The following is a 24,847-nucleotide window of genomic DNA, read 5'->3' as shown; positions in this document are numbered from 1 at the left end:
ACTGCAAACTCTGCCTCCTGGGTTCAAGCAATTCTGCCACCTTAGCTTCCTGAGTAGCTGGGATTACTGGCACCCACCACCACGCCCAGGTAATTTTTGTATTTTTAGTAGAGACGGGGTTTCACCATTTGGTCAGGCTGGTCTCAAACTCCTGACCTCATGATCTGCCAGCCTCAGCCTCCCAAAGTGTTGGGTTTACAGGTGTGAGCCACCGGGCTCAGCCATAAGTTTTATTATGACTAAAATTCCCTGTATTAAAGTTCTACATACACACTTTGAATGAATACTGCTTATGTTAGCATGTAAAGTTTGTGACAATGAGCTAGCTTCTTGCTGGTTCACTTAGGTAATCTTGGTTGGATTGATGACAATGTTTTCTATGGTAAGTATCTGAAAAGCAAAACATAGAAACAATTTCCTGTGCAATAAATCCAACAGAGGTTTGTTGAGAATAGATTTTAAAGCAATTTCAGCAAGCTCAATATCTTTATATGTACCTTGTACCCAAAATTAAACAACTGTATTTTCAGTTTTCTTTTTTTTTTCCTGTTTATTAAAAAATTTTGATAGGATTTCACCATGTTGCCCAGGTTGGTCTCAAACTCCTGAGTTCAAGTGAATGCACCCACCTTGGGCTCCCAAACTGCTGGGATTACAGATGTGAGCCACCATGCCTGTCTGAAACAAATGTGTTTTCAAAATCCATCTTCAATCCTTCATCTGTTGATAGTTCTATTAATTTATTTTGTAAAGGTATAGTTATGTTTAAGTTTGATGAAAGAAATGGGTTCTGGATTTTATATACTTATTTAGATTATAGTTGGCAAACCGGCCTTAAAATATCACAGTTCTAACATGTTCCTTCAGTGTACGACAGATACCCAAGTCTTGCCACTTGCCACTTACCACATCAGCCTAACAAAGCCTGAGTGGGTCCATACTTTGTTCAAAAATGGAGTCCATGGTGTTTGGATGTTGCATCAGTGTCAACTTGCTATAGAAATTGCTAATCTCTTACCCTCAGTTGTTGAAATGATCTTGTTGGGACTGGGAACAGCAGGTGCAGGAGTGGTACCAGATTGTAAATTTGAATAGCACTGTCCTAGGAGTGTTTAATCTGTATTAAAGTTTGAATCCCAGAACTGAATGCCAAACTTCAGGCTTGGTGTAATTCAAAGGAAATATAGCAGGGCATCACCTCCCTCATTCTAAATACTTTACCTTCTGTGTGTGTGTATGTGCAGTGTGTATATTTGTGCTCATATCACTGTTGACTAGACACTTTAAACGGACTGAAATTCCCCAGTGTTTTCATAGTTGCCACTATTCTATCACATCTTTCTTTCATTTCTGAACCCTGGCTATAGTTCTCTTCTCTAGAGATGATGAGAACTGGCATTTGCTTATGCATGTTTCTGGAGATATTCTTTTCATAACGGCACAAATAGTACTATAGTATGTACCATTATTATTTGTATAGATGCACTACCAGACACCTTACTTTCCTTACTATATCTTGGAGAGTCTTTCACGTTGGTCTGTAAAAAACTTTCCATTCTTTTCTTTCTTTCTTTTTTTTTTTTTTCTATTGTACTTTAGGTTCTGAGGTACCTGTGCAGATCATGCAGGATTGTTGCACAGGTACATACATGGCAATGCGGTTTGCTGCCTCCATCCCCCCGTCACCTACATCTGGCATTTCTCCCCGTGTTATCCCTCCCCAACCTCCCCACCCGCTGCTGTTTCTCCCCTAGTCCCCCGCAACAGACCCCAGTGTGTGATGCTCCCCTCCCGGTGTTCATGTGTTCTCATTGTTCAACACCCATCAATGAGTGAGAACATGCGGTGTTTGATTTTCTGTTCTTGTGTCAGATTCAAGATGGTTTCCAGAGTCATCCACATCCCTACAAAGGACACAAACTCATCGTTTTTTATGGCTGCATAGTATTGCGTGGTGTATATGAGCCACATTTTCCCTGTCCAGTCTATCATCGATGGGCATTTGGGTTGGTTCCAGGTCTTTGTTATTGTAAACAGTGCTGCAATGAACATAGACTGCATTTGTCTTTATAATAGAATGATTTATAATCCTTTGGATATATACCCAGTAATGGGATTGCTGGGTCAAATGGAATTTCTATTTCTAGATTCTTCAGGAATCGCCACACTGTTGTCCACAATGGTTGACTCCTTTTCAGGACTACATCATATTCTATAGTATGGATGTCTCATATTTGTTTAAGTAGTTATGTATCAATGAATATTCATGTAGTACCTTGTCTTTTGCTATATTATAATTGATAATTGCATATTCCTCATTTTCTATATTTAGTAGCCTATCTTATGGAATATTCTCAGTACTGGAATTGCTGGGCCAAAAGATATGTGCATGTTACGTTTTGTTATGTATATACCAAAATTATACCTGTTCACACTTCGACCAGCAATGTATCACACTGCGTGTTTGGGAGAATTTCTGAGTTTTTTTGTTAGTCATAACTGCGGTAGGTAGAATTATCCAATTGACTTTTTATTTTATAAAATTGATCTAGAATTGAAGGAATTAAGCTCAAGCCAGGGGTTCTCTGTCCTGATGATAATCAGTCATTGTATTTTTGAGTGGCATTTTGATCTCATGTATATCTAAATCCATAAAATAGCAACAGAACAGGAATCAATTGTGTTCTTAAAGCACAAACCTTTGGATGATTTCACTACTTGATGCAGACTCACACATTTAAACGGGAAGTTAAACTGAATGCCATAATCATATTATTTATAAAAGTTTTTGTTAAAAGTAATTTTGAAGGGATTTTACATTTGTTGCATCAGTCAGACTGAACCAAAAGGTTTGTTAATTATAAAAATTTTTTTAAAGTGATCCCCATCATAGTCTATAGGCCCTTGCCCTCTGCGATTTCCTCTGTGGAGGTCAGTCTTGCTTTTGCTGGCAGGAAGCTACTTGTTTCTCGATCTGTATGTCAGTCTGATCTGACACTAATTCCCAGGTCGTGGCCAGGGGTACTGGCGTCACATTATTTTACACCGCTTGCTTCGGTGTATCCTTGAGGTAGCCATGCAACCAGACTCCACTCTGGTGGCTTTCTCCTGATAGCTGCACAGGTAATTGCATTTGCAGTCTGAGAACATCTATTTCCAGAAGATCAGCCCCGTGCCCTTGAATCCTGCAGCACTTAATCAGAGCACTAAGAGAGCAGCCATCCTCAAGGCCTTGTCACTCTGGCTCTTGAGTCCTGCATTTTATACAAGAAACAGCTTAGTTTTTCCTGAATGTGTCTAGAAAAGAGAAACCCAACCTGCTCATAGACACGACTGTATTCTATGAACACAAGCTAATTTTGTGATTTTCACTAGACGTAAGTGTTGATGCCTAGGTTTAAAAAGAAAACGTACTCTGGATTTGTTAGAGACGATTGTTTTGGCCCTTTTCTCGAAGTCAGTGAAATAATAGTGTGATATTGGGGTAGAAAAATTCCTCATAGTTGAAATATTTTAATTTTGCTGGTGTTAGCTGCCAGTTGATTTGTTTACTCCAAATTGACAGTAACGCCACAGGTCACAAGCATCTGAGATAATTTTTGTGTATTTTGAGGTCTTTAGTCAATAATTGGTTAACAGTATCACTTTAATGGCCATGGAAACTTCCCCCTTTTGCATCACGGGTTGTCTATCAATATAAAAGTGAAGATATGTATGGTTTTAGAATTCTAAAGGGATTAGGATGAATTTTCATCCTGACATTATTGAATTTAGGACCTCAATTCTCTAACCACACGTCAGACTGTGCAGTAGTCCCTCTGCATCCACAAGTTCCACATCTGTGGATTCAACCAACTTTGGGTCAAAAATATTTGGAAAAAATCCAATACAAATTAAAAAAAATAAAAATAATACAAAGAAAAACAACACATGATAACAGTTATTTACCTAGCACTTAAGGTGTATTTGGTATTGAAAGTAATCTAGCGATGATTTAAAGTATACAGAAGAATGCGTGTAGCTCATATGAAAATATTATTCCACTTTATATGGGAGAGAGACGTGAGCATCCTCAGGCTTTGATATCCTCCGGGGTCCTGGAACCAGTTCCCCATGGATACCAAGGAACGACTGTAGTTTCCAAGTAAAATATGCACCCAATTTATTATCACCAGTACTGATACTATAAAATTACTCTAATTGAGCAAGTGAGAAGCGATTGTATTATGATCTGAAGAGCAATCTGTAAACTGCTAAAATATTGAATTTGTGATAAAGTGTCCTCGACTCTGCTTTAAGGACCATCGTTTGATCAGCAGCAGCAGCGGGGCTTCTCTACGGTGACGACAAGTTTAGCAATGCAAAGGGGAAGCCAAGACCTTGAAAAGCAAAAGGCATTTTACAAAATAGATTCCATCGTTAGTTGAGTTATTACATCTCTGAAAAGGGCAGGCTTCTCTAACTACCTATCTACTCCGTGACTTTTTTTCAGATTGTTGCCTGAGACTTCCTTGATTTTAAAAAAGTCACCATAATGATGATAAAAAAAAGATGTTATGTTTTCTATAAAAAATAGGAACTAGTGTTTCAGGCTATCCTTTTTCCTGTTTCCAAGCTGTTAATGGAGAGGAATTTCTTTTAAAGCCCAGTTCTAATGCAAAAGAGATGATTGCATTTTAACTGGCAGCCTGAAATGTTATCAGCTCATTTAGATGTAGAGTCTGTTATTTAAAGCTATTGTGTTTCTTTTTAGTGCTTTTTACCTCTAACATACTATTTTTAATAACCTTTTTTTTTTTTACCAGTTAACTAGGCAGCAATACTATAGCAATGCTGGTTAACACGCTGCTTAATCTTTCTTAATGTGAATTCATGTATTTTGGAAGTTGAAGTTAACAAATAATTTTAAAAAATCAATTTTAAAGATGATCCTTTGGTGCCTCTGTGGGCCATTCTAGATTGTGGTAAATAGAATTCAGTGCACAGGTAATCTTCTTTATATCCTTCATTATTTTTCTGAACCTAATCTCACATGTTATGTTCTTTTGTTGTTGTTTTGAGACAAGGTCATGCTGTGTCACCAAGGTTGGAGTGCATTAATACAAATACTGCTCACTGTAGCCTAGAATTCCTGGGCTCAAGCAATCCTCCTACCTCAGTCTCCCAGGTGGCTGGGACTATAGGCACGTGCTACCATGCATGGCTAATTATTTTATGGAAGATGGGGGTTTCACCACGTTGCCCAGGCTCGTCTCCAAGCCCTGGGCTCAAGCAATCTTTTGCCTCGACCTCCCAAAGAGCTGGGATTATAGGTGTGAGCCACTGTGCCCAGCCCACATTATATTCTTTAAGATTATTCTTCTAAGTATGATACTTTCCCTACCAAATGGCTAGTTGTTTCTGCTTCCTTTCTTCAGGTTCTTCCTGCATTAATTTTGTCTTTATGAGGCAAGGGGATATGTAATATGTAATGTTGAATGTTGGAAGTCAATGAATATCTTTATGCAATGATGTTTTTATGAGAATATTCCTTTGTCATTTAAACTAGTATTAAGGGGGCATCTTTATTTAAATAATTGTTAGTAGCTAGCTAGGACTCTGAGAGCTTACTGTTCATTAAAAATCAATTTCCGTATACACCATGCTTGAAAACGATAGTTCTACAAACATATTCTACATTTGGACTGAATCTACTAATATGTTATCCAGTGATTTGTTTTTATTAACTCTTTCCAGAGTTCCACACAGAAAAGGCTTATGTGTCAAAGTTTCCTTCTTTTTTCTAACCCAGATTTTATATCCCTTCTCTGTGTGTTTTTTTTAGATGGAGTCTCACTCTGCTGCCCAGGCTGGAGTGCAGTGGCATGATCTCAGCTAAGTGCAACTGCCACCTCCCGGGTTCAAGTGATTCTCCTGTTTCAGGTTCCCGAGTAGCTGGGACTACAGGCGAGCGCCACTATGCCCAGCTAATTTTTGTATTTTTTTTTAGTAGAGACGGGGTTTCACCATGTTGACCAGGCTGTTCTCTAACTCCTGACCTCAGGTGATCCACTCGCCTTGGCCTCCCAAAATGCTAGGATTACAGGCGTGAGCCGCTGCGCCTGGCCCCCTTCTCTGTTTTTAAGACACTTAAATTTTCCTGACATACCACTGGGATTTAATAACTTTATGAGGAGGCTATAGGGAACTTGAAGTTAAAAATGGAACGAGTAGTTAACCCAACTCCTTGCAGTCATTAGCAGGCAAAGTCAATAAATTTGTTATAGCAAATGCGGGTGTACCCTGTTGACTACTGATGTTATTGTCTTCATTTTCTATAATCATTTTAGGACCTGGTCAGTGCTATAGAAGCAAAAGAAGCCCTTGAGAGGGAAATTAAGCTCTTCCAAGAAAGGCTGCTTGTTGGCCAGCGGGTCTGGGATGCCTCAAAGGAGGAGCTGAGGCTCCTGAAGAAAAGCTCTTCTGAGTTGGAGAAGAGTTTGAAGGCCAGTCTGGATGCAGTCACAGCCTCACAAAGCCAGAACTCCTCATTTAGGGAGAAAATCGCAGCCCTCCTTAGGGGCAGATTGAGCACAACTGGGTCCACTGAGGACACCATTTTGGAGAAGATTCGAGAAATGGGCAGCCAGGAAGAAAGCAGGGACAGGGTGAGTGGGTCATGACTGTTTACAGACATCTTAAGAACAGTAAACTCATTCACTTAGCATGCTCAGTAAGTGACTGTATTAGTCTGTTCTCACACTGCTATAAGAAATACCTGAGATTGGGTCATTTATAGAGAAGAAGAGGTTTATTCACAGTTCCACATGGCTGGGGAGGATTCACAATCATGGCAGAAGGCAAAGGAGGAGCAAAGGCACATCATACATGGTGGCAGGCAAGAGAGGGGGTGTGCAGGGGAACTGCCATTTGTAAAACCATCAGATCTCCTGAGAGTTATTCTCTATCACAAGAATAGCATGAGAAAAACTGACCCCCATAATTCAATTGCCTCCCACCAGGTCCCTCCCATGACATGTGGGAATTATGGGAGCTACAATTCAAGATAAGATTTGGGTGGGGACACAGCCAAACCATATCAGTGACTTATCTCAATTAGCTAAGAGCATCATTTAAGGCCAGGGGTGGTCTAGGCCTGTAACCCCAGTCCATTTGAAGGCCAAGATAGTCACTTGAGGCCAGGCATTCGAGACCAGCCTGAGCAACATAGCACGGTCCCTCTCTCTACTAAAAATAAAAATTAAGTCCTAACTACTTGGAAGGCTGAAGTGGGAGAATTTCTTGAGCCCATGAGTTCAAAACTGCAATGAGCTATGATTGTGCCTCTGCACTCCAGGCTGGGCAACAAAGCAAACCTTGACTCTAAAAAAAAAAGGTACCATTTAAATATGGTTGTATTACTTTCTGTTTCAATAGTACTTAGAAAGGCATGGGAGTCCCTCAAGCAACATCTAACTAGGATGCAGATTCCGGAGTTGGACCTGCCTGGCGCTGAATCCCGTCTCTGCTGTACATTCACTCACAGGCCGTGTGAGCGCTGGCAGGTTCTTGAGATTATGGTCTCTTTTGTTTCCTTACCTGCAGAAAGGGGCTAGTACAAGGTCCACAACCCCTTATCTGAAAGTCTTGGGGCCCAGTGTGTTTTTGAATTCAGAATTTTTCAGAGCTTAGAAAGGTAATGCAGAGTGCAGCCTTCCACAGTGGTATCTGAAGTTCCCTCCTGTCAATCACAGTCACAGGTCTGCAGCAAAGCCCGTGAGCAGCTCTAAGTGGGATGAATGAAAACCATAAATAGCCTCTTGTCATTTTGGGTCAGGATTTGCTGCCCAGCTGGGTCAGGTCAGGCCAAGCTTTGTCAGTAAATGAGTTATGAAAAATCCTGGATTTTGGAATTACAGATAAAGTTTCCCAGACCTGTAACAGTATCTGCCTGATCAGATTATTGTTTAGTGTATGTACTGAAAGAAAAAAATTGTTATCAAGATCTTAACTCATTGCCTGGCAAGTCACAACAGTAAATATTAACTATTGCTGCTGTTGCCTCTCCTTCTTCCACCTTCTCTCCTCTTTTTCAAAATGTGTTGGTGCTCAGAACAGCCTTTTTGGGGACCTATCTAAGAAATGGAGAAAAATGGTTTTATTCACATATATGATTGATGTTTGCTTAACTCTGTCATCTTGTTTGTACTATCAAGAATTCTCTTTTTCTATAAAGCTTTACCTAGCAGAGTCCATTTCAACCCAGACTTTGGTTAATTTATCATCAAACCCAAATTATAGAAGTCCTAGTTAATGAGGCTTTAAAGTAAATGATCTCCAAAGTCCGTGTATAATTCCATTATGAACTATTTCTTCTATTGATGTCACGCTCACTTGAAAGGAGAACATGTGCTTTGCCTTCTTTTAGTGTTACTGAAATACTCAGAATAATCACTAACTCAAAGTTCAGGGTTGCATTTGTCAATTTCTTTTAGCGACAGTAAATTCCCTTTAAAAACTCTCCGAAATTCACACATGCTCTAGCAGCAACTCTAGCGGCCCCTTCAGCCAAGTGCATTTTCTTTCTCTTTGTGGAGATAAAATGTTGAGTGCTCATTGGCTGTCCTCCATCCTAATGTGTAGAGGTCTCTGCAAGTAACTTAGTTTTTCCTGTCACTCAGTTTACATAGAGGTAGTTGATTGAGAAAGAAAATTATTTATAGGTTTGGAAATAATCTTCATTAAGTCATTTACCTTAAATGCTAATAGTATACAGATGATTTCCAGCTCCTGAGAATTGAATTAATTTTTTTTTTCAACTTGTCAATGGTGTGAAAGTGATACACATCCAGTGGAAACTATACTTTGAGTACCCAAGCAACCATCCTGTTTTTCACTTTCAGTAAAGTATTCAACCAATTACATGAGATTTTCAATACTTTATTATAGAATAGGCTTTGTGTTAGATGATGTTGCCGCAATATAGGCTAATAAGTGTTCTGAGCACTTTTAAGGTAGGGTAGGTGAAGCTGTGATGTTGGGTGGGTTAGGTATATTAAATGCATTTCTGACTTAAGAAACTTTCAACTTACAATGTATTTATTGGAATACAACCTCACCATTAGCCGAGGAACATCTGTACTTCAATAGCTAATTATTTTTTGTTTTGTTTTTGCCATTTCATTTTATTGCTTTCTCCTTCTATATTTTCAAGTATTTTTCTAAAACTATTTTAATTCCTGCATGTGAAGCAAGGCACCCAATTACCAGCATGATGTATATGTTTATTTTCTAAAGCCAAATGATGTAAATTGGTTAAGCTGGGTATGCTTTCTCCCACTCCCCATAAAAATTAAATGATTCAGTCTTTTTAGTGCCTTTGTCTGCCTTTCCTACCCTGTAATTTTTTTCAATAGCTGCTCTCCCTATTTAAAAGCCTGAAATCAAGCATATAGCCGGTGTCTTGTGTGACTCATCTTCAAGTAAAATCAGGAGAAAATGGATTTCGTATATTGTCTTAGAAATGTCTCTAAAGAATGGGAGCTTTACAAATTGATGAATCTGTTTGTTGAGGAGGCTGTGTGTCCCTGCCAGCTGCCATGGCTACGCACACAGTCAGTGGCTGAGTAATACCGATGTGAAGGCTCTGTGGTGGGTTCAGGCTTGGCTTGGCACATTCTCCACTCCAGGCTGGCTCCTGCTTCCCCAGTGTTGCTTGTCTTGTTTACCCCTGTGCCATCCATTTCTCCTCTCCTGTGTTTGCAATTCTCCATAGAATTCAGGACACCACCCACACTTTGACATCACGTCATTTCTACTTGTTCCTTGCAATTTCTGCTTCTGGCAAGGTTTCATCTTCTTTTTAGAACCTTACTCTATAGAGCGAGGATTTTCAGCCTCAGAACTATTGGCATTTTGGACAGGATAATCTTCTGCTGTGGGGGCCTGTCCTGTGCATTGCGGGATTTGGAGCGGCGTCCCTGGCCTCTACCCACTCATAGCACTCCCCTTCCCAGTTTGTGACGACCACAGATGTCTCTAGACACTGCCAAATGTCCCCTGGGGGGTCAAGGTTGCCCCCAGTTGAAAACCGCTGTCTTAGAGGAATGTTCTACTGCCAGGTTCCCACGAATTCTAAATAAGTATTTAGATGTTACTCAGCCTTGGAATTTCAGGACACCATAGCAGATGTTTATGAAATAATGACTTCTTGCACAATGACAGAAAGTTACAACATTTTCAGATTTTACTTCAGAATTTCGAGGCAATTTTGTTGTTTTTCCCTTCCTTCCTTCCTCCCTCCCTTCCTTCCTTCTTCTTTCTTTCCCTTTCTTTTTCTCTCTTTTTCTTTCTTTCTTTCTTTCTTTCTTTCTTTCTTTCTTTCTTTCTTTCTTTCTTTCTTTCTTTCTTTCTTTCTTTCTTTCTTTCTTTCTTTCTTTTCTTTCTTTCCCTTTCTTTCTTTCCATCTTCCTTTCTTTCTTTCCCTCCCTGCCTCCCTCCCTCCCTTCTTTCTTTCTTCCTTCCTTTCCTTTTCTTTCTTTCTTTTCCTTCTCTTCCCTTCCCTCCCTCCCTCCCTTCCTCCTTCCTTCCCTCCCTTCCTTCCTTCCTTCCCTCCCTCCTTTCTTTCTTCCTCTCTCTCTCTCTCTCTCTCTCTCTCTCTCTCTCTCTCTCTCTCTCGTTTCCTAACCGCCTAATCATCTGAATGATACTTGATTAGGTATAGAAATTGACCATGACAATTTCTACATCTTTTCCCAAATTAAAGAAAGATTAATACAAGTTCACAAGCCTTTATCTGGACTGGGCTGTAAAGAACCTGAGATGCTATCATTCTCCTGCTCTGGTTGTTTTTTTTTTTTTTTGCGATGGAGTTTCACTTTTGTTGCCCAGGCTGGGGTGCAATGGCGTGATCTTGGCTCACCGCAACCTCCGCCTCCCGGGTTCAAGTGATTCTCCTGCCTCAGTCTCCCAAGTAGCAAAGGCACCTTCTTGCCTTTGAGTCAAACTCATTTGGTCATTATTTGTGCCACCAGGCCCGGGTAATTTTGTATTTTTAGTAGACAGGGGTTTTTTCCCCGTTGGTCAGGCTGGTCTCAAACTCCTGACCTCAGTTGATTTGCCCACCTTGGCCTCCCAAAGTGCTGGGATTATAGGTGTGAACCACCGTGCCCAGTCTCCTGCTCTATTCTTATTCTGCCACCTACTAAAGTGAGCATCTCCCTGGAAGCAGCAGCACACTTCCATTTGGGACATTTCATTGTCCAAAATTATGTTGCATGGTTGCTCCTGGCTACAAGGGCATCTGAGAGAGTGAACAGATAGAGTTTCCAGCTTTTCCAGCCTCTCCAGTTATAGGAGTTTCCTGGGGCTGCCATGACAAAATACTGCAACTGTGTGGCTTAAAACAGAAAGTTCTAGCCTCACAGTTCTGGAGATGAGAAGTCTGGGATCAAGGCACTGGCCAGGCTGTCTTCTTCTGAGCACAGCGAGGGGGACTCTGTCCACGCCTCATTCCCAGCTTCTGCTGGCCTTGGGCGTTCTTTGTTGCGGGGATAGTGTTCTTCCTGCGTCTTCACATTGCCTTCCTCTATGCATGTTTGTCTTTGTGTCTAGATTTACCCTTTTATAAGGACCCCGGTCATATTGGACTAGGGTCCGCCATAAGAACCTCATTTTAACTTTATCGCCACTGTAAAGACCCGATTTCCAAAGAAGGTTGCATTCTGAGGTAATGGGGGGCTTCAGAATATCTTTGTTTGGGGGGACCTAATTTAACTCAAAACAAAAGCTGAGGTGAATAGAGGAGGGGTAGGTTTAGCCAGTCAACAGTGCTAGCCACACATGTCGACAGAAGGGAAGGAGGATTCAGTCGACACTTTCTAGTACCTGGTAACTTTTTTTTTAAATTGCATTTTAGGCTTTGGGGTACATGTGAAGAACATGCAGGATTGTTGCATAGGTACACACATAGCAGCGTGATTTGCTGCCTCCCTCCCCTTCACCTATATCTGGCGTTTCTCCCCATGCTATCTCTCCCCAACTCCTCTGGTACCTGGTAACTTTCATATTTCCCAAGTGAAAATTACAGCTTGAACAATTGGAAAAGAGTTTATGCCTAAAAGGCACCGGACTTTAAGTGACCCACGTGGCTCTTTCTTCAGGGTAGAACTTTTTTTGCTTCTATTTGGTTTAATTTTAGGACAAAAATGTCTCTCTGGTGAAATCAACACATAGTTGTCCCTGGGTAGTGAATTAACTCTTTTAGGGCATTATGACTGTACTTCTAAAAACCATGGAGCTTATTCTTTAACTATATTGTGCTTTTAGTGCCTTTTCTTGTTTAAAATTATGTATTCTTAAGTCCCCCCTCAGCCCCCACTGCCCACCTCCAGTGTTGGAATATCTGGTGCATTTTGTCCTGTAGAATATCAGGTATATGTTAAGAAATGATCCCCCGCCCCCCAAAAAAAGAAAAGACAGAAAAGAAAGACTTATTTATTGTTTAGACTTTTTGGTGTGAAAAACAACACAAGTTTATAGTTTTGGTGGAGCACACGTGTTCACTCAGGCACTGGCATTTGATGTCCCCAAGAACCAGTCAGATTGGAATGTTAATTTATTTGAATTAACTTATTAATTAATTTATCTAAATTTATCTAAATAAGCTTCTGAAGCCAAATTCTTTGATGTGACAGAGTACAGGAGGGCTCTCTTCTTCTCTCTGGACATCAGAATCATGGCATGGCAGGTATCCCCTACACATTTCAGCCAACCATGTATTATGGTTTTAAAGTCATACTTTGCTGAGTCTCAAGGTTCTGTAGAGCACCCTTGGGTCCAGATAGAGTGACGATGCAAGAGGGATCTTCCTGCCTTTGATTCCAACACATTTGTTCATTATTTGTTCTTCTCAGAAAGACTTCTGGTTGAGAGAAAGACTATGCTGAAAATAGTTTGAGAAACATGACATAGGACAATTCCTGAAGTGTTCTTTAGCTCCTCATGGTGAGAGCATAGGAGTGACAGAACCCATACACTGGAGCAGTAACCCTGATGACAGAAATGGACACAATGTGTTGAATTTCAATACAGTGTGAAATACTAGGCTGCTCAAATTTTCTAAATCAGCTCATTGAGTCATCACAGCAAAGTCTACGAGTTTCAGAGAGGTTAATTACTTGCTTCAGTTAACATGCTGGTAAGTGGTGCAAGGGAACTTGAAACCAGGGCTATCTGACTCCAAAGACCCTGTCCCACACTCTGGTGTACGTCAGATGCTTGCGTCTTCCTTCAGGGTCAGTGTCACTCCCTTAGGCTAACTTACTGCAGTTACTCAGGGCGTCAGTTTCAGAATGGAGACCACACTGATTGATTTCTACAGAAGGCTTGCTTTTTTCTAGTAAGGTCACTGGTGTGCTGACCATGGCTAAGTGATCACACAGTTCTCCCTCTCTCCACTTGAAGTTTATTGAATCAATTTTCTCTTGGTTTCGTTCTCTCCGCTGTGCCATTTGTGGTATAGGAGATGTTGAAGGGTCTTTGGGTAGAAATACTCACTTCCTGCTTTCAGTCCAATGTGAAACCACATCTCCTGACCTGCTATACTTCTAACAAGCGAATCAGTCCCTTGGGAGGCAGCATCTTGTGGCCAGTTTTCTGTAGATTACATTGTTTGCTATGCCAAGATCAACACCGTTTCTCTTGCATTAAGATCAGATTTATGCACTGGCATGAGCGATTAAAAAAAAAGATCAGATTTATCTGCTATATTAGTAAGATATACTTACTAATATCACTATGGATGTATCAGTAGATATTTTTATTATTGGTAATCAGAACAGGTAGAAAATATAAAATGAGGTTTCTCATTTCTCTGGAATGACACTAAAAATTTTCTTGGAAATATAATTCCTTGGATGTGGCTCTGAATAGCTTATCAACAAATATCTAATTTCAAGCACATACACAGAAGTGTAGAGTTAATTGAATTATAGGTCTGGAAACTTGAGAGCCATAAAAGTACAGGATTGGAGCATTCAGAGCTCATGTAGTCTAACCTTCTTCAAGTAGCGCTTCAATCTGCATTGCGACATTCTGAATTGATATAAACATAACTCAGAGACCATTGCAATAAAGCAAATTTCACAATAAAGTGAGTCACACAGTTTTTTATTGTTTCTCAGTGTTTATAAAAGTTATGCTTATACTATATGCTAGTCTATTAAGTGTGCAATAACCGTATACCTAAAAAGCAACATAGAAATGCCAACGATCATCTGAGCCTTCAGCAAGTCATAATCTTTTTGCTGGTGGAGGGTTTTGCTGCAACGTTGATGGTTACTGCTGATCAGAGTGGTGGTTGCTGAAGGTTGGGGTGGCTGTAGCAATTTCTTAAAACAAGGCAACAATGAAGTTGACAACATCGATTGACTCTTTTTTTCTCAAAAAATTTCTCTGTAGTATGTGATGCTATTTGATAGCATTTTACTAAAGGCAGAGCTTCTTTCAAAATTGAGGTCAATCCTCTCAAACCATGCTGCTCCTCTATCAACTAAGTTTATGTAATGTTCTAAACACTTATTGCCATTTTAACAATGTTCACAGCATCTTCACTAGGAGTAAATTCTATCTCAAGAAACATTTTCTTTGCTCATCCATGAGAAGCAACTCTTCATCCATTCAAGTTTGATCATGAGATTGCAACAGTTCAGTCATATCTTTAGGTTCCACTTCTAATTCTAGTTCTCTTGCTATTTTCACCACATCTCCAGTTACTTCCTCCATTGAATTCCTGAACCCTTCAGAGTCATCATCAATGAGATGATTCCTATGATGTTGATATTTTTACCTCTTCTCATGAGTTATGAATGTCCTTAATGGTATCAAGAATAGTGAATCCTTTCCAGAGGTTTTAAATTTGCTTTGCCCAGATACATCAGAGGAATCACTCTCGATGGCAGCTGTAGCCTTATGAAATGTATTTCTTAAATAATAAGACTTTAAAGTCAAAATGACTTCTTGATTCATCAGCTGCAGAATGAATGCTGTGTTAGTAGATGTGAAAGCAACATTCACCTCCTTGTACGTCTTCATCAGAGTTCTTAGGTGACCAGGTACGTTGTCAATGAGCAGTAATATTTTGAAGGAATCTTTTTCTGAGCCACAGGTCTCAACTGCAGGCTTGAAATATTCAGTAAACCATGCTGTGAACAGTTGTGCCATCATCCAGGCTTTGCTGTTTCATTTCTAGAGCACTGTCAGAATACATTTAGCATATTTCTAAAGGGGCCTAGGGTCTTCAGAATGGTAAATGAGCACTGGCCTCAACTTCAAATCACCAGCTGCATTTGCCTCTAACAAGAGAGTCAGCTTGTCCTTCGAAGCTTTGAAGGCAGGCATTGACTTCTCCTCTTTAGCTTTGAAAGTCCTAGATGGCATCTTCTTCCAATGGAAGGCTGTTTTGTCTACACTGAAAGTCTGTTGTTTGGTGCTGCCATCTTCATCAGTGATCTTAGCTAGATCTGTAGATAACTTGCCTCAGCTTCCACATCAGCACTTACTGATTTATCTTGTATTTTTTTTTTTTTTTTTTTGGGACGGAGTTTCGCTCTTGTTACCCAGGCTGGAGTGCAATGGCACGATCTCGGCTCACCGCAACCTCCGCCTCCTGGGTTCAGGCAATTCTCCTGCCTCAGCCTCCTGAGTAGCTGGGATTACAGGCACGCGCCACCATGCCCAGCTAATTTTCTGTATTTTTAGTAGAGATGGGGTTTCACCGTGTTGACCAGGATGGTCTCAATCTCTTGACCTCGTGATCCACCCGCCTCGGCCTCCCAAAGTGCTGGGATTACAGGCTTGAGCCACCGCGCCCGGCCCTATCTTGTATTTTTATGTTATGGAGATGGCTTCTTTCCTTAAGTCTCATGAATCAACCTCTACTAGTTTCAAACTTTTCTTCTGCAGCTTCCTCACCTCTCTTAGGCTTCCTAGATTTAAGGAGAGTTAGGGCCTTGCTCTGGATTAGGCTTTGGCTTAAGGGAATGTTATGACTGGTTTGATGTCTATTCAGGCCACTAAAACTTTTTCCATATCAGCAATAAGGCTGTTTTTTTTTTTCTTATCATTTGTGTGTGTCTTAGTCCATTTGTGTTGCCATAAAAGAATACCTGCGGCTGAGTAATTTATAAAGAAAAGAGGTTTATTTGGCTCACAGTTCTGCAGGCTATACAAGAAGCACAGTGCCATCTACTTCTGGAAATGAACTGCAAGAGGCTTTCACTCATGGCAGAAGAGGAAGGGGAGCAGAAATCACATGGCTAGAGAGAGAGAAAGAAAGAGAGAGGAGGAGGTGTCAGGCTCCTTTCAACAACCAGATCTCATGGGAACTAAGAGTGAACAGTCACTCGATTCTGCAAGAATGACACCAAGTCATTCATGAAGGATCTGCTCCCATGACCCAAGCATCTCCCACTAGGCCCACCTCAAACAGTGAGGATCAAATTTCAACATGCAATTTAGAGGGAACACATATCCAAACTATATCAGTGTGTTTACTGGAGTAGCATTCCTTTTTTCTTTTTTTTTTTTTGACAGAGTCTTGCTCTGTTGCCCAGGCTGGAATGCAATAGTGCAATATCAGCTCACTGCAACCTCTGCCTCTGCAGTTCAAGCAATTCTCCTGTCTCAGCCTCCTGAGAAGCTGGGATTACAGGCACCCGCCACCACACCCACCTAATTTTTGTATTTTAAGCAGAGACAGGGTTTCATTATGTTGGTCAGGCTGGTCTTGAACTCCAGACCTCAGGTGATCCACCCACCTTGGCCTCCCAAAGTGCTGGAATTACAGGCGTGAGCCACTGCGCTCGGCCTGGAGTAGCACTTTTAATTTCCTTCAAGAATGCTTCCTTCTATTCCCAACTTGGCTAATTGTTTGGAGTAAGAGGCCCAATTTTTGGCCTATCTCAAATTTCCATGTGCCTTTCTTACTAAGCTTAGTCATTTCTAGCTTTTGAGTTAAAATGAGAGAAGTGTGACTCTTCCTTTCTTTTTTTTGAGACGGAGTCTTGCTCTGTTGCAGTGGTGCAATCTTGGCTCACTGCAACCTCTGCCTCCCAGGTTCAAGTGATTCTCCTGCCTCAGCCTCCTGAGTAGCTGGGACTACAGGCATGCACCACCACGTCCAGCTACTTTTTATATTTTTAGTAGAGACGAAGTTTCACCATGTTGGCCAGGCTGGCCTCATAACTCCTGAACTCAGGTGATTTACCCACTTTGGCCTCCCAAAGTGCTAGGATTACAGGTGTGAGCCACCGCACTGGCCTGACTCTTCATTTCACTTGAAAACTTAAAGGCCATTGCAAGTTTATTAACTGGCTTAATGTGAATATTGTTGTGTCTCAGGAAATAGGGAGGCCCAAGGAGAGGAAGGGAAAGGTGGGGTCAGCCAGTTGGTGGAAAAGTCAGAACACACACATTTATCATTTATGTTCACTGTCTTATTTGGGAGTGGTTTGTGGCACCCCAAACACTGCAATAGTAACATCAAAGATCTCTGGTCACAGATCACCATAACAGATATCATAGTAATTAAAATGTTTGAATCTTGCTGGAATTGCCAAAATGTAACACAGGGACACAAAGTGAGCATGTGCTGTTGGAAAAATGACGCTGATGGACTTGCTCAATGCAGGGTTGCCATAAATCTGTGAAGAGCAATAAAACAAAGTGCAATAAAGTGAGATGTGCCTGTAGTTAGCCAATTTCCGGCCATCTTCAGTGACTGGGAATCCACTCCCTACTGGACACTGTCTTTAGACAGCTCTAATCATTATCAAGTTTTCCCTTTCTTCTTTATTTCTATTATTTATTATTTTAAATTTTTTTTCTCAGACCTCACAGGGATGATTTTTTTTTTCTTATAAAGGAATGCGTAAGTGAATTATGAAGCATTCTCATGATGAGTTCTTAAATCAGTAGTTAAAATGTTAATTAAGAATTTCGAGTGGCATGGGAAGGTGCTTAAAATACAATTAGGTAAAAATAAAGAAATGAAACTGCATGTATAATATTTCAACTATATTTTAACAATACATAAAAACAAATGATCTAAAAATAATAGTTTGTGCCTCTGGGTGGTGGGATCTTGGGGGATTATTTTTTGCTTGTTTATATTTTTTGTGGTTAAAGGAAATTTTTGGGGGCATCTTTTACTTTATAATTATAGGAACTGGGGAAGACATTTTCCTTTCCTAAAGATGGAATTTCTTCTCTGATTTATACCTATTGGTTCTCAATGTAGGCTCTGAGGATAACTCAGAACAAATACTTTTGTTCTCCCATATAATTGCCTTTCAAAAAGTTTGAAGACAGATTAAGTGTTTAAGCATGGATGTTTATAGATAGGCAAACAGAAATTGTTTTCTTTTTAAAAATTTAGACGGCAAAAATCTGAAACAGTCAGGATGTTTCCATTTCTGTGAGAATGGTACTGTACTCTTATGTAAATACTATGTTTTCCCATTCTCTTCCAAAATAAACCATGGAAAGAAAACAAATGTATCACCCTAGACTTGGTGGTTTTATTGAATTCAACATTTTATGAAACTGGATTTAGTAAAATCAGTTTGAGTTTTCTGAGAGTGTCCCTGAGGTCTTTGGTAAACTTGCACTCTTGGTTTAAGGGGATGAGCAGAACAAAAAGAGGAACTCCTGGGAACAATGGGACCACTGGGGAAATCAGGTGGGTTGTGGAGAGCCTGGAGGGACTTTAACACGGGACAGTACTCAGATCCCCCTGCCCTCTTGTACCATGACACTGACTCTATTTAGAGTCACCATATTAAAGAGATTTTGACCACTCCAAGGCAAAAATGATATTACTCTGTAACTATATAGTGTACAGTCAGTATCCCTGGAATTTAGGGCATAGGCAACTAATCTTCGATAGAAAGTTGAAAAAAGTTTCAAAAAGGATATGTCTATACATGAATTCACCATAATGCCTCAGCGTTACCTACCAAGATTAACTCACTGTCCAGTCTTAAGTCAACTCAAAATGGTGGAAGAGTTTTTCTGGGGCATGACTCTTTGTAGATTTTTTTTTACAGTACTTTTTGTCTTAATTCATTTTCCTACTAAACTTTGAAACTCTTAACAATAGTTTTGGGGTAAGTCAGTGTTATCCATAAATTTTTATTGTTTAACCTGTTAAAAGAATTATATAAAAATTAAAAATACCAATCAAAAATTTTATTCAATAATGAATGTAGATTATTTCAAACAGAGTCAAATACAGCTATCAATTACATATTTTAAATGGGATTTTTAAAGATAATCTAAAGGTTGGTATCACAGAGTTATGCTGCTTAGGCAGAGCAGTAGATGTGAATACTTCCTTGCATCTAAAACAAGGCTTATTCTTGATCTGTTTCTTTGTTTCCAGATGGTCTCCCAGCTTGAAGCTCAAATATCTGAGCTTGTTGAACAGTTGGGAAAGGAGTCTGGGTTTCACCAGAAAGCTCTCCAGAGGGCGCAGAAAGCAGAAACTAAGTTGGAGACTCTTCAGGGTCAGCTGACACACCTGGAGGCAGAGCTCGTTTCTGGAGATGTTTTGCGAGACAACTTGAATTTTGAGAAACAAAAAGTAATGACCTGGGGACATGTCCATGAGTGGAAGCGTCTGGTGTCGTATAATATTTACCTGAAAATATTCTGAATTTTACAGTACTTAGTTTGGTTAAGTCCTGGACCGTGAGTCAATTTCAAGGAAGAATGGGTCTCTTCCTATTGTTTGGAGCTTCCTTGATTCAAATTAATTTAATTAAGCTCAACAAGTATTTATTGAATGCCTATCATATATGAGGCCCTAAAGGTTTGGCAAGCTAAAATAGGAATAATACACAGTTCCTGATCATATAGAGCTCACAATTCAATAGGGGAGACAGATATTCAGATACTTTGCCATATTATAAGATTATAAGTGTTATATATATTGAATTAATAAAGTGCTATAGGAACTTCTAGATAAAGGGAAGATTTTATGGGAGAGGAGATAATTAAGTTTATCTTTGAAAGATAAGTAGGATTATAGTGGCGAGAAGAGACAGATCCCGTAGGGGAAACGGTTTGAACAAAGGCATGAAATCTTGCAAGTGCATAGTATATTCAGAGAATGCTAAATGGTGAATCCTGTATGGCTGGAACATGCTATTCTTGGTGGATCTGTGACGAGAGAAGACTGGAATGGCTTAGATTATGAAGATGGAATATTCTTTACTCTGTAGAATATGAAGTGTGGTAAGTGTGAGCATTGCAGTATTTTAGAAAGATAGTGTGATGTCCCTGTGAAGCTGAGATTGTGGCATGGAGAGTCTCAGAAACCGTGGCGCCAATAACCCAGTGGGAGAGGAGAGTGAAATGAGAAGAGATGGGGTTCGCACTGAGGATTCGAATGTGGGGAGATTGTCAGTGATCTTTGAGAGGCAGTTTTGGTAGAGTGGTGGAGAGCTGAAGCCAGTTTGCTTTGGGCTGAGGGGAGACTAGAGAGGGAATGGGGAGTGACCTCCAAGTAGACCAATGTGAAGCCTGGTGACCAAAGAGAAGAGAGGCATGAGGCAGCAGCTGTGAAAAACAGGATCAAAGAAAGGTTTTTCTGGACAGGATGGGGAGTAAGAGTGGACTGGAAGAGTCCTTAGGAGGGTTCATGGGAAGGGAAAGGGTGGCACATAGCCTCAAGAGCCTCGAAATGCAGCATTTGGCATGAAAAGTACTTTTAAGCTGAAACATCTACACTCAAGTAACATATTCCTTTTCATTCTTCTGTATTTAAAACACGGAGGAATCGTCATGCCTGAATTGAGGTTGAATATGCAAAGATGCGCCAAAGGTGTCTGTGGAAAATCAAGTCTAGTGGATGAGACAGGGAAATTGGGGCTCAATAGTACAATGAGTGCCATGATGGAGGCAGGTATAAAATTTGACAGAAACTTGGGAAAAGGAGCAATGACTTTTTTTTTCTGTACGGGAAGTGAGCTATCTTCACAGAAGAGGTGAACATTGAAGAATGAGTAGGAATTTGTCAGGCAGGAGAGGTGGGAAGGAATTGGAGGCAGAAAGAATAGCAGGAACAAAGAAGAAATGGAGGTGTGTGAAGATGGCTCAGGAAATGAATGAGCTGCAGGGAGCCTGGGACATGATACTTGGTGAAACCAAAGGCATGGGATGGCACTGGAGGCAGGTAGGCAGCATTGAAATGGGTCAGTCTGGGCTGGGCACGGTGGCTCATGCCTGTAATCCCGGCACTTTGGGAGGCTGAGGTGGGTGAATCTTGAGGTCAGGAGATCGAGACCATCCTGGCCAACATGGTGAAACCCTGTCTCTAATAAAATGCAAAAAATTAGCCGAGCGTGGTGGCACATGCCTGTAGTCCCAGCTACCCGGGAGGCTGAGGCAGGAGAATCACTTGAACCCAGAAGGCAGAGGTTTCAGTGAGCCGAGATGGCACCACTGCACTCCAGCCTGGGTGACAGAGCAAGACTCCATCTCAAAAAAAAAAAAGTCAGTCTAATGACTCAAGCTTCATTGCATAGGTAATGGGAAGCCAGAGAAGGTTTTTGAGTAAAAGATTTTGCTCAAGGAGGACTGGCTTAGAGGGTAGCAGGGCTGTCCAATCTTTTGGCTTCTTTGGGCCACATTGAAAGAATTGTCTTGGGCCACACATAAAAGACACTGACACTAATGACAGAGGATGAGCTAAAAAAAAGAAAAATCCATGCATAATTTTTGAGATATCTGCAACCACAGATAAGCAAAAACATCCTCACATTCAAAGGGCTGGACACAGCTGAGGGGAAGTAGGGAGCCCAGCGGGGGATATTTAGACTAGTCCACTTCAGAAGATAATAATGATCTGAACCGTGTAGTGGTTTTGTGAAGGGAAATAGGGGAAAGAGTTGGCTGGGCTTGGTGGCTCATGCCTGTAATCCCAGCACTTTGGGAGGTCAAGGCAGGTGGATTGCATGAGCTCTGGAGTTCAAGACCAGCCTGGCCAACGTGGCGAAACCCAATCTCTACAAAAAAACACAAAAATTAGCTGCTGTGGTGGCACGCACCTGTGATCCCAGCTACTTGGGAGGCTGAGATGGGAGGATAGCTTGAGCCTGGGAGGTGGAGGTTGCGGTGAACTGAGATCACACCACTGAACTTCAGCATTGGTGACAGCGTGAGACCCTGTCTCAAAACCAAACCAAACCAAACTAAAACAAAACAAAAATAGGCCAGGCATGGTGGGAAAAAATAGGCCAGCACTTTGGGAAACTGAGGCAGGTGGATCATTTGAGGTCAGGAGTTCAAGAGCAGCCTGGCCAACATGGCGAAACCCCATCTCTACTAAAATACAAAAATTAGCCAGGTGTGATAGTGTGTGCTTGTAATCCCAGCTACCCAGGAAGCTGGGGCAGGAGATTGCTTGAACCCAATAGGCAGTGAGCCGAGATCGTACCATTGTACTCCAGTCTGGGTGACGGAGACTCCCTCTCAAAGCCCCTCCCTGCAAAAAACTTCAAAAATAAAACAAAAAAACAAAAAACCACAACCAAACAAAAAGAAACATTGCACCTGAGTATAGTAATATAAGTTGGTAGCCACCTAACTGCCTGCTGGACAGCTTCACCTGCATGGTCCGTGAACACCAAAATATATTCAAAACTGAAATGACATCTGCTCAGATGTGTGTTTCTCTCCTGCTTCAGTAACGGTGGTAATCTGCCTCCACTTGCCCAAGCCATCTTCAATGCTTCCCTCTTTTTCATCAATTCCCAAGCACTGTAAATCCTGTCTCCTTATTAGAAGTCCAGTGCCTCCCATCTCTATATCCAGCAGCTGCACTTTGGCTCTGAGAATTGTGTTCATTAACACGGACTAGGGAAAGAAGCTTCTAGCTGAGCTCCCGGCATGTTCTTACTCTCTCCATTGCTGCCAGGGAGGTCTTAATGAAACATGTGCCTAAACTTAATCTTTCTTTATCTTAAAACTGGTCAGTGGCTCTCTGTGGCCTCCAGGATCAGATACAGCTTTCTTCTTTTTCCATGGCATCACATTCTGAGAGCTGGCGAGTTGGCCTCTCCATCTTCCCTCTCTCCTGCAATTTCTCCTGCCAGCAGGGGCAAACTCAGAAGCCTTCTGGGAGTGGCAGGACCCTAGTGGGGTCCGCGGTAAGTGACTGTGAGCCTAAAGACATCACATGCAAATTGGTAGCAACACTCCTCTGCCTTCCTCCGGCTGCCTCCCATATGCCCACAGCTATTCTCACTGAGAGAATGTTCTCCTCACCTCCTTCACCTGGTAACAACAATCTCTTCAAGATCCAGCTCAAATACTGCTTCCTCTGGCAGTCTTCCCTAAGACACTTACTTATCTTTCCTTAGGCTCCCCAAGCAACACGTGCATGCCTCTCTCAGGGTACTTTTTAGCCTTACTGGATTGTTTTAAATTTTTTCTTCCCCAAATATTCCAAGCTTCTTGAGGCCAGAAGAAATTATTTTTTCCTGCATTTCTCCAGGGCTTAGAGAGTCAATAAATATTATTTGAATTATAGAAGAAATATATCCAAGGCAAGAATTTCAGGTGGATTGGTATTTCTTCCCTTACCTCACTATAGATGAATCATTAATTTTAATTGGGATTATGCCTAAATAACTATCAATTATGAAAGCAAATTATGTAAGCTTATTCTGTCCATGGTGAATTTTCTGTTGCTAACTGTGTATGAGATGCATGTTCTGGGAAGGACAGATAGTATGTAAATTGAAAAGCAAAGCTTCACAGAGTTTAAATGGTAAATGAAGGTAATCTAGGCAGACACAAAGAGTAGAATGCAGTTTCTTATTTATGCTGAACTGTGATTAAAATCAACAATATATGCAGTAATCCTTCATTTCTATGAAGTTAAAAGTTTCTAGTAACCTTAATCTTCAGAAGTATAGCCAAGATCCTTGAAATAGAAACTTTCTCGATGGGGTCTCAGCTTGGTCTTGTCTTAATGCCTTTCACCTGTTGTAGTACTGGATTACTAAATGGATGGGTCATATGTAGAAACAGAAAAAAAAGAGGCTTTCATATTGTCATGTAAAAGGTAGTTATCTATTTTACGTAAAATATAAGCAATAGCAGTTACATTACTTTCATAGACACAGATTAAAAAATAAAAATTCCAGATAGACGATACAGCATTAAAAAGTGATAACCTGAGGATGCAGAGACAAAAGCAGTTGATGGTATTGTAACACAATACAATAAGTGATATTTGCAATGACTGTGACTTTTAAAGAAGAGGTAAAATTGTATTCATATGTATGCTATTTGCCAAAATTGGAAAATATATACTTATAAATAATTTCATCCTGATGATTAAAACATAGCTAATTCTTGGCTTTAAGCTGGTGTGCTTCAGTTGGCAGGAAACTGTACCTACTGAAACATTTAATTGCCTGAAAATGCCAGATGGATAAGTTATCGCAATCAGAAGACAATATCAAAGATAAAACCCAAATCATGAAATTAGTATATAGAAAGCTTATTGATTGATTTATTCATCCAGCAAGCACTTAGTAAGCATTATCCTATGTGTGGGCTTGCCAGATAAACCACAAAAATCAAGTAGGGAAAAACCTTTAAATAGCTTTGTAACTTTAGACTGCTAACATATGAATCTTGACTTCCTTCATACAGCTCTATTTTCGGAGGTATTCATTTAATTTGGATGCATTAAACAATTTTAAAGACATTTTCTAAAACATCTTAATAAAAAAGACCCCAAAAATGTTCAAAATTTTGAGTTTGGAGTGCTCTGTAGAGCCTAAGAAAGTCAAGT

The 24,847-nt window shown here is 40.6% G+C and overlaps 1 protein-coding gene across 3 annotated transcripts in view; it reads left to right on the top strand.

Annotated features, from left to right (window-relative positions):
* Positions 1 to 24,847, top strand: part of CCDC170 (coiled-coil domain containing 170) — a 113,616-nt gene that overhangs the window by 59,633 nt on the left and 29,136 nt on the right. For all 3 annotated transcript variants that reach the window (XM_032258814.1, XM_032258815.1, XM_032258816.1), the window contains 2 exons: positions 6,330 to 6,647; positions 19,421 to 19,621. In XM_032258814.1, the coding sequence (XP_032114705.1) occupies positions 6,330 to 6,647; positions 19,421 to 19,621 (519 nt within the window). The remainder of the gene's footprint in view (positions 1 to 6,329; positions 6,648 to 19,420; positions 19,622 to 24,847) is intronic.

The sequence above is a fragment of the Sapajus apella genome, unplaced genomic scaffold (genome assembly GCF_009761245.1).
Source record: "Sapajus apella isolate SASKATOON/1434 unplaced genomic scaffold, GSC_monkey_1.0 scaffold105, whole genome shotgun sequence".
Taxonomy (NCBI): Eukaryota; Metazoa; Chordata; class Mammalia; order Primates; family Cebidae; genus Sapajus; species Sapajus apella.
The sequence above is the reverse complement of the archived record's forward strand: the minus strand, read 5'-3'. Positions and strand labels throughout refer to the sequence as shown.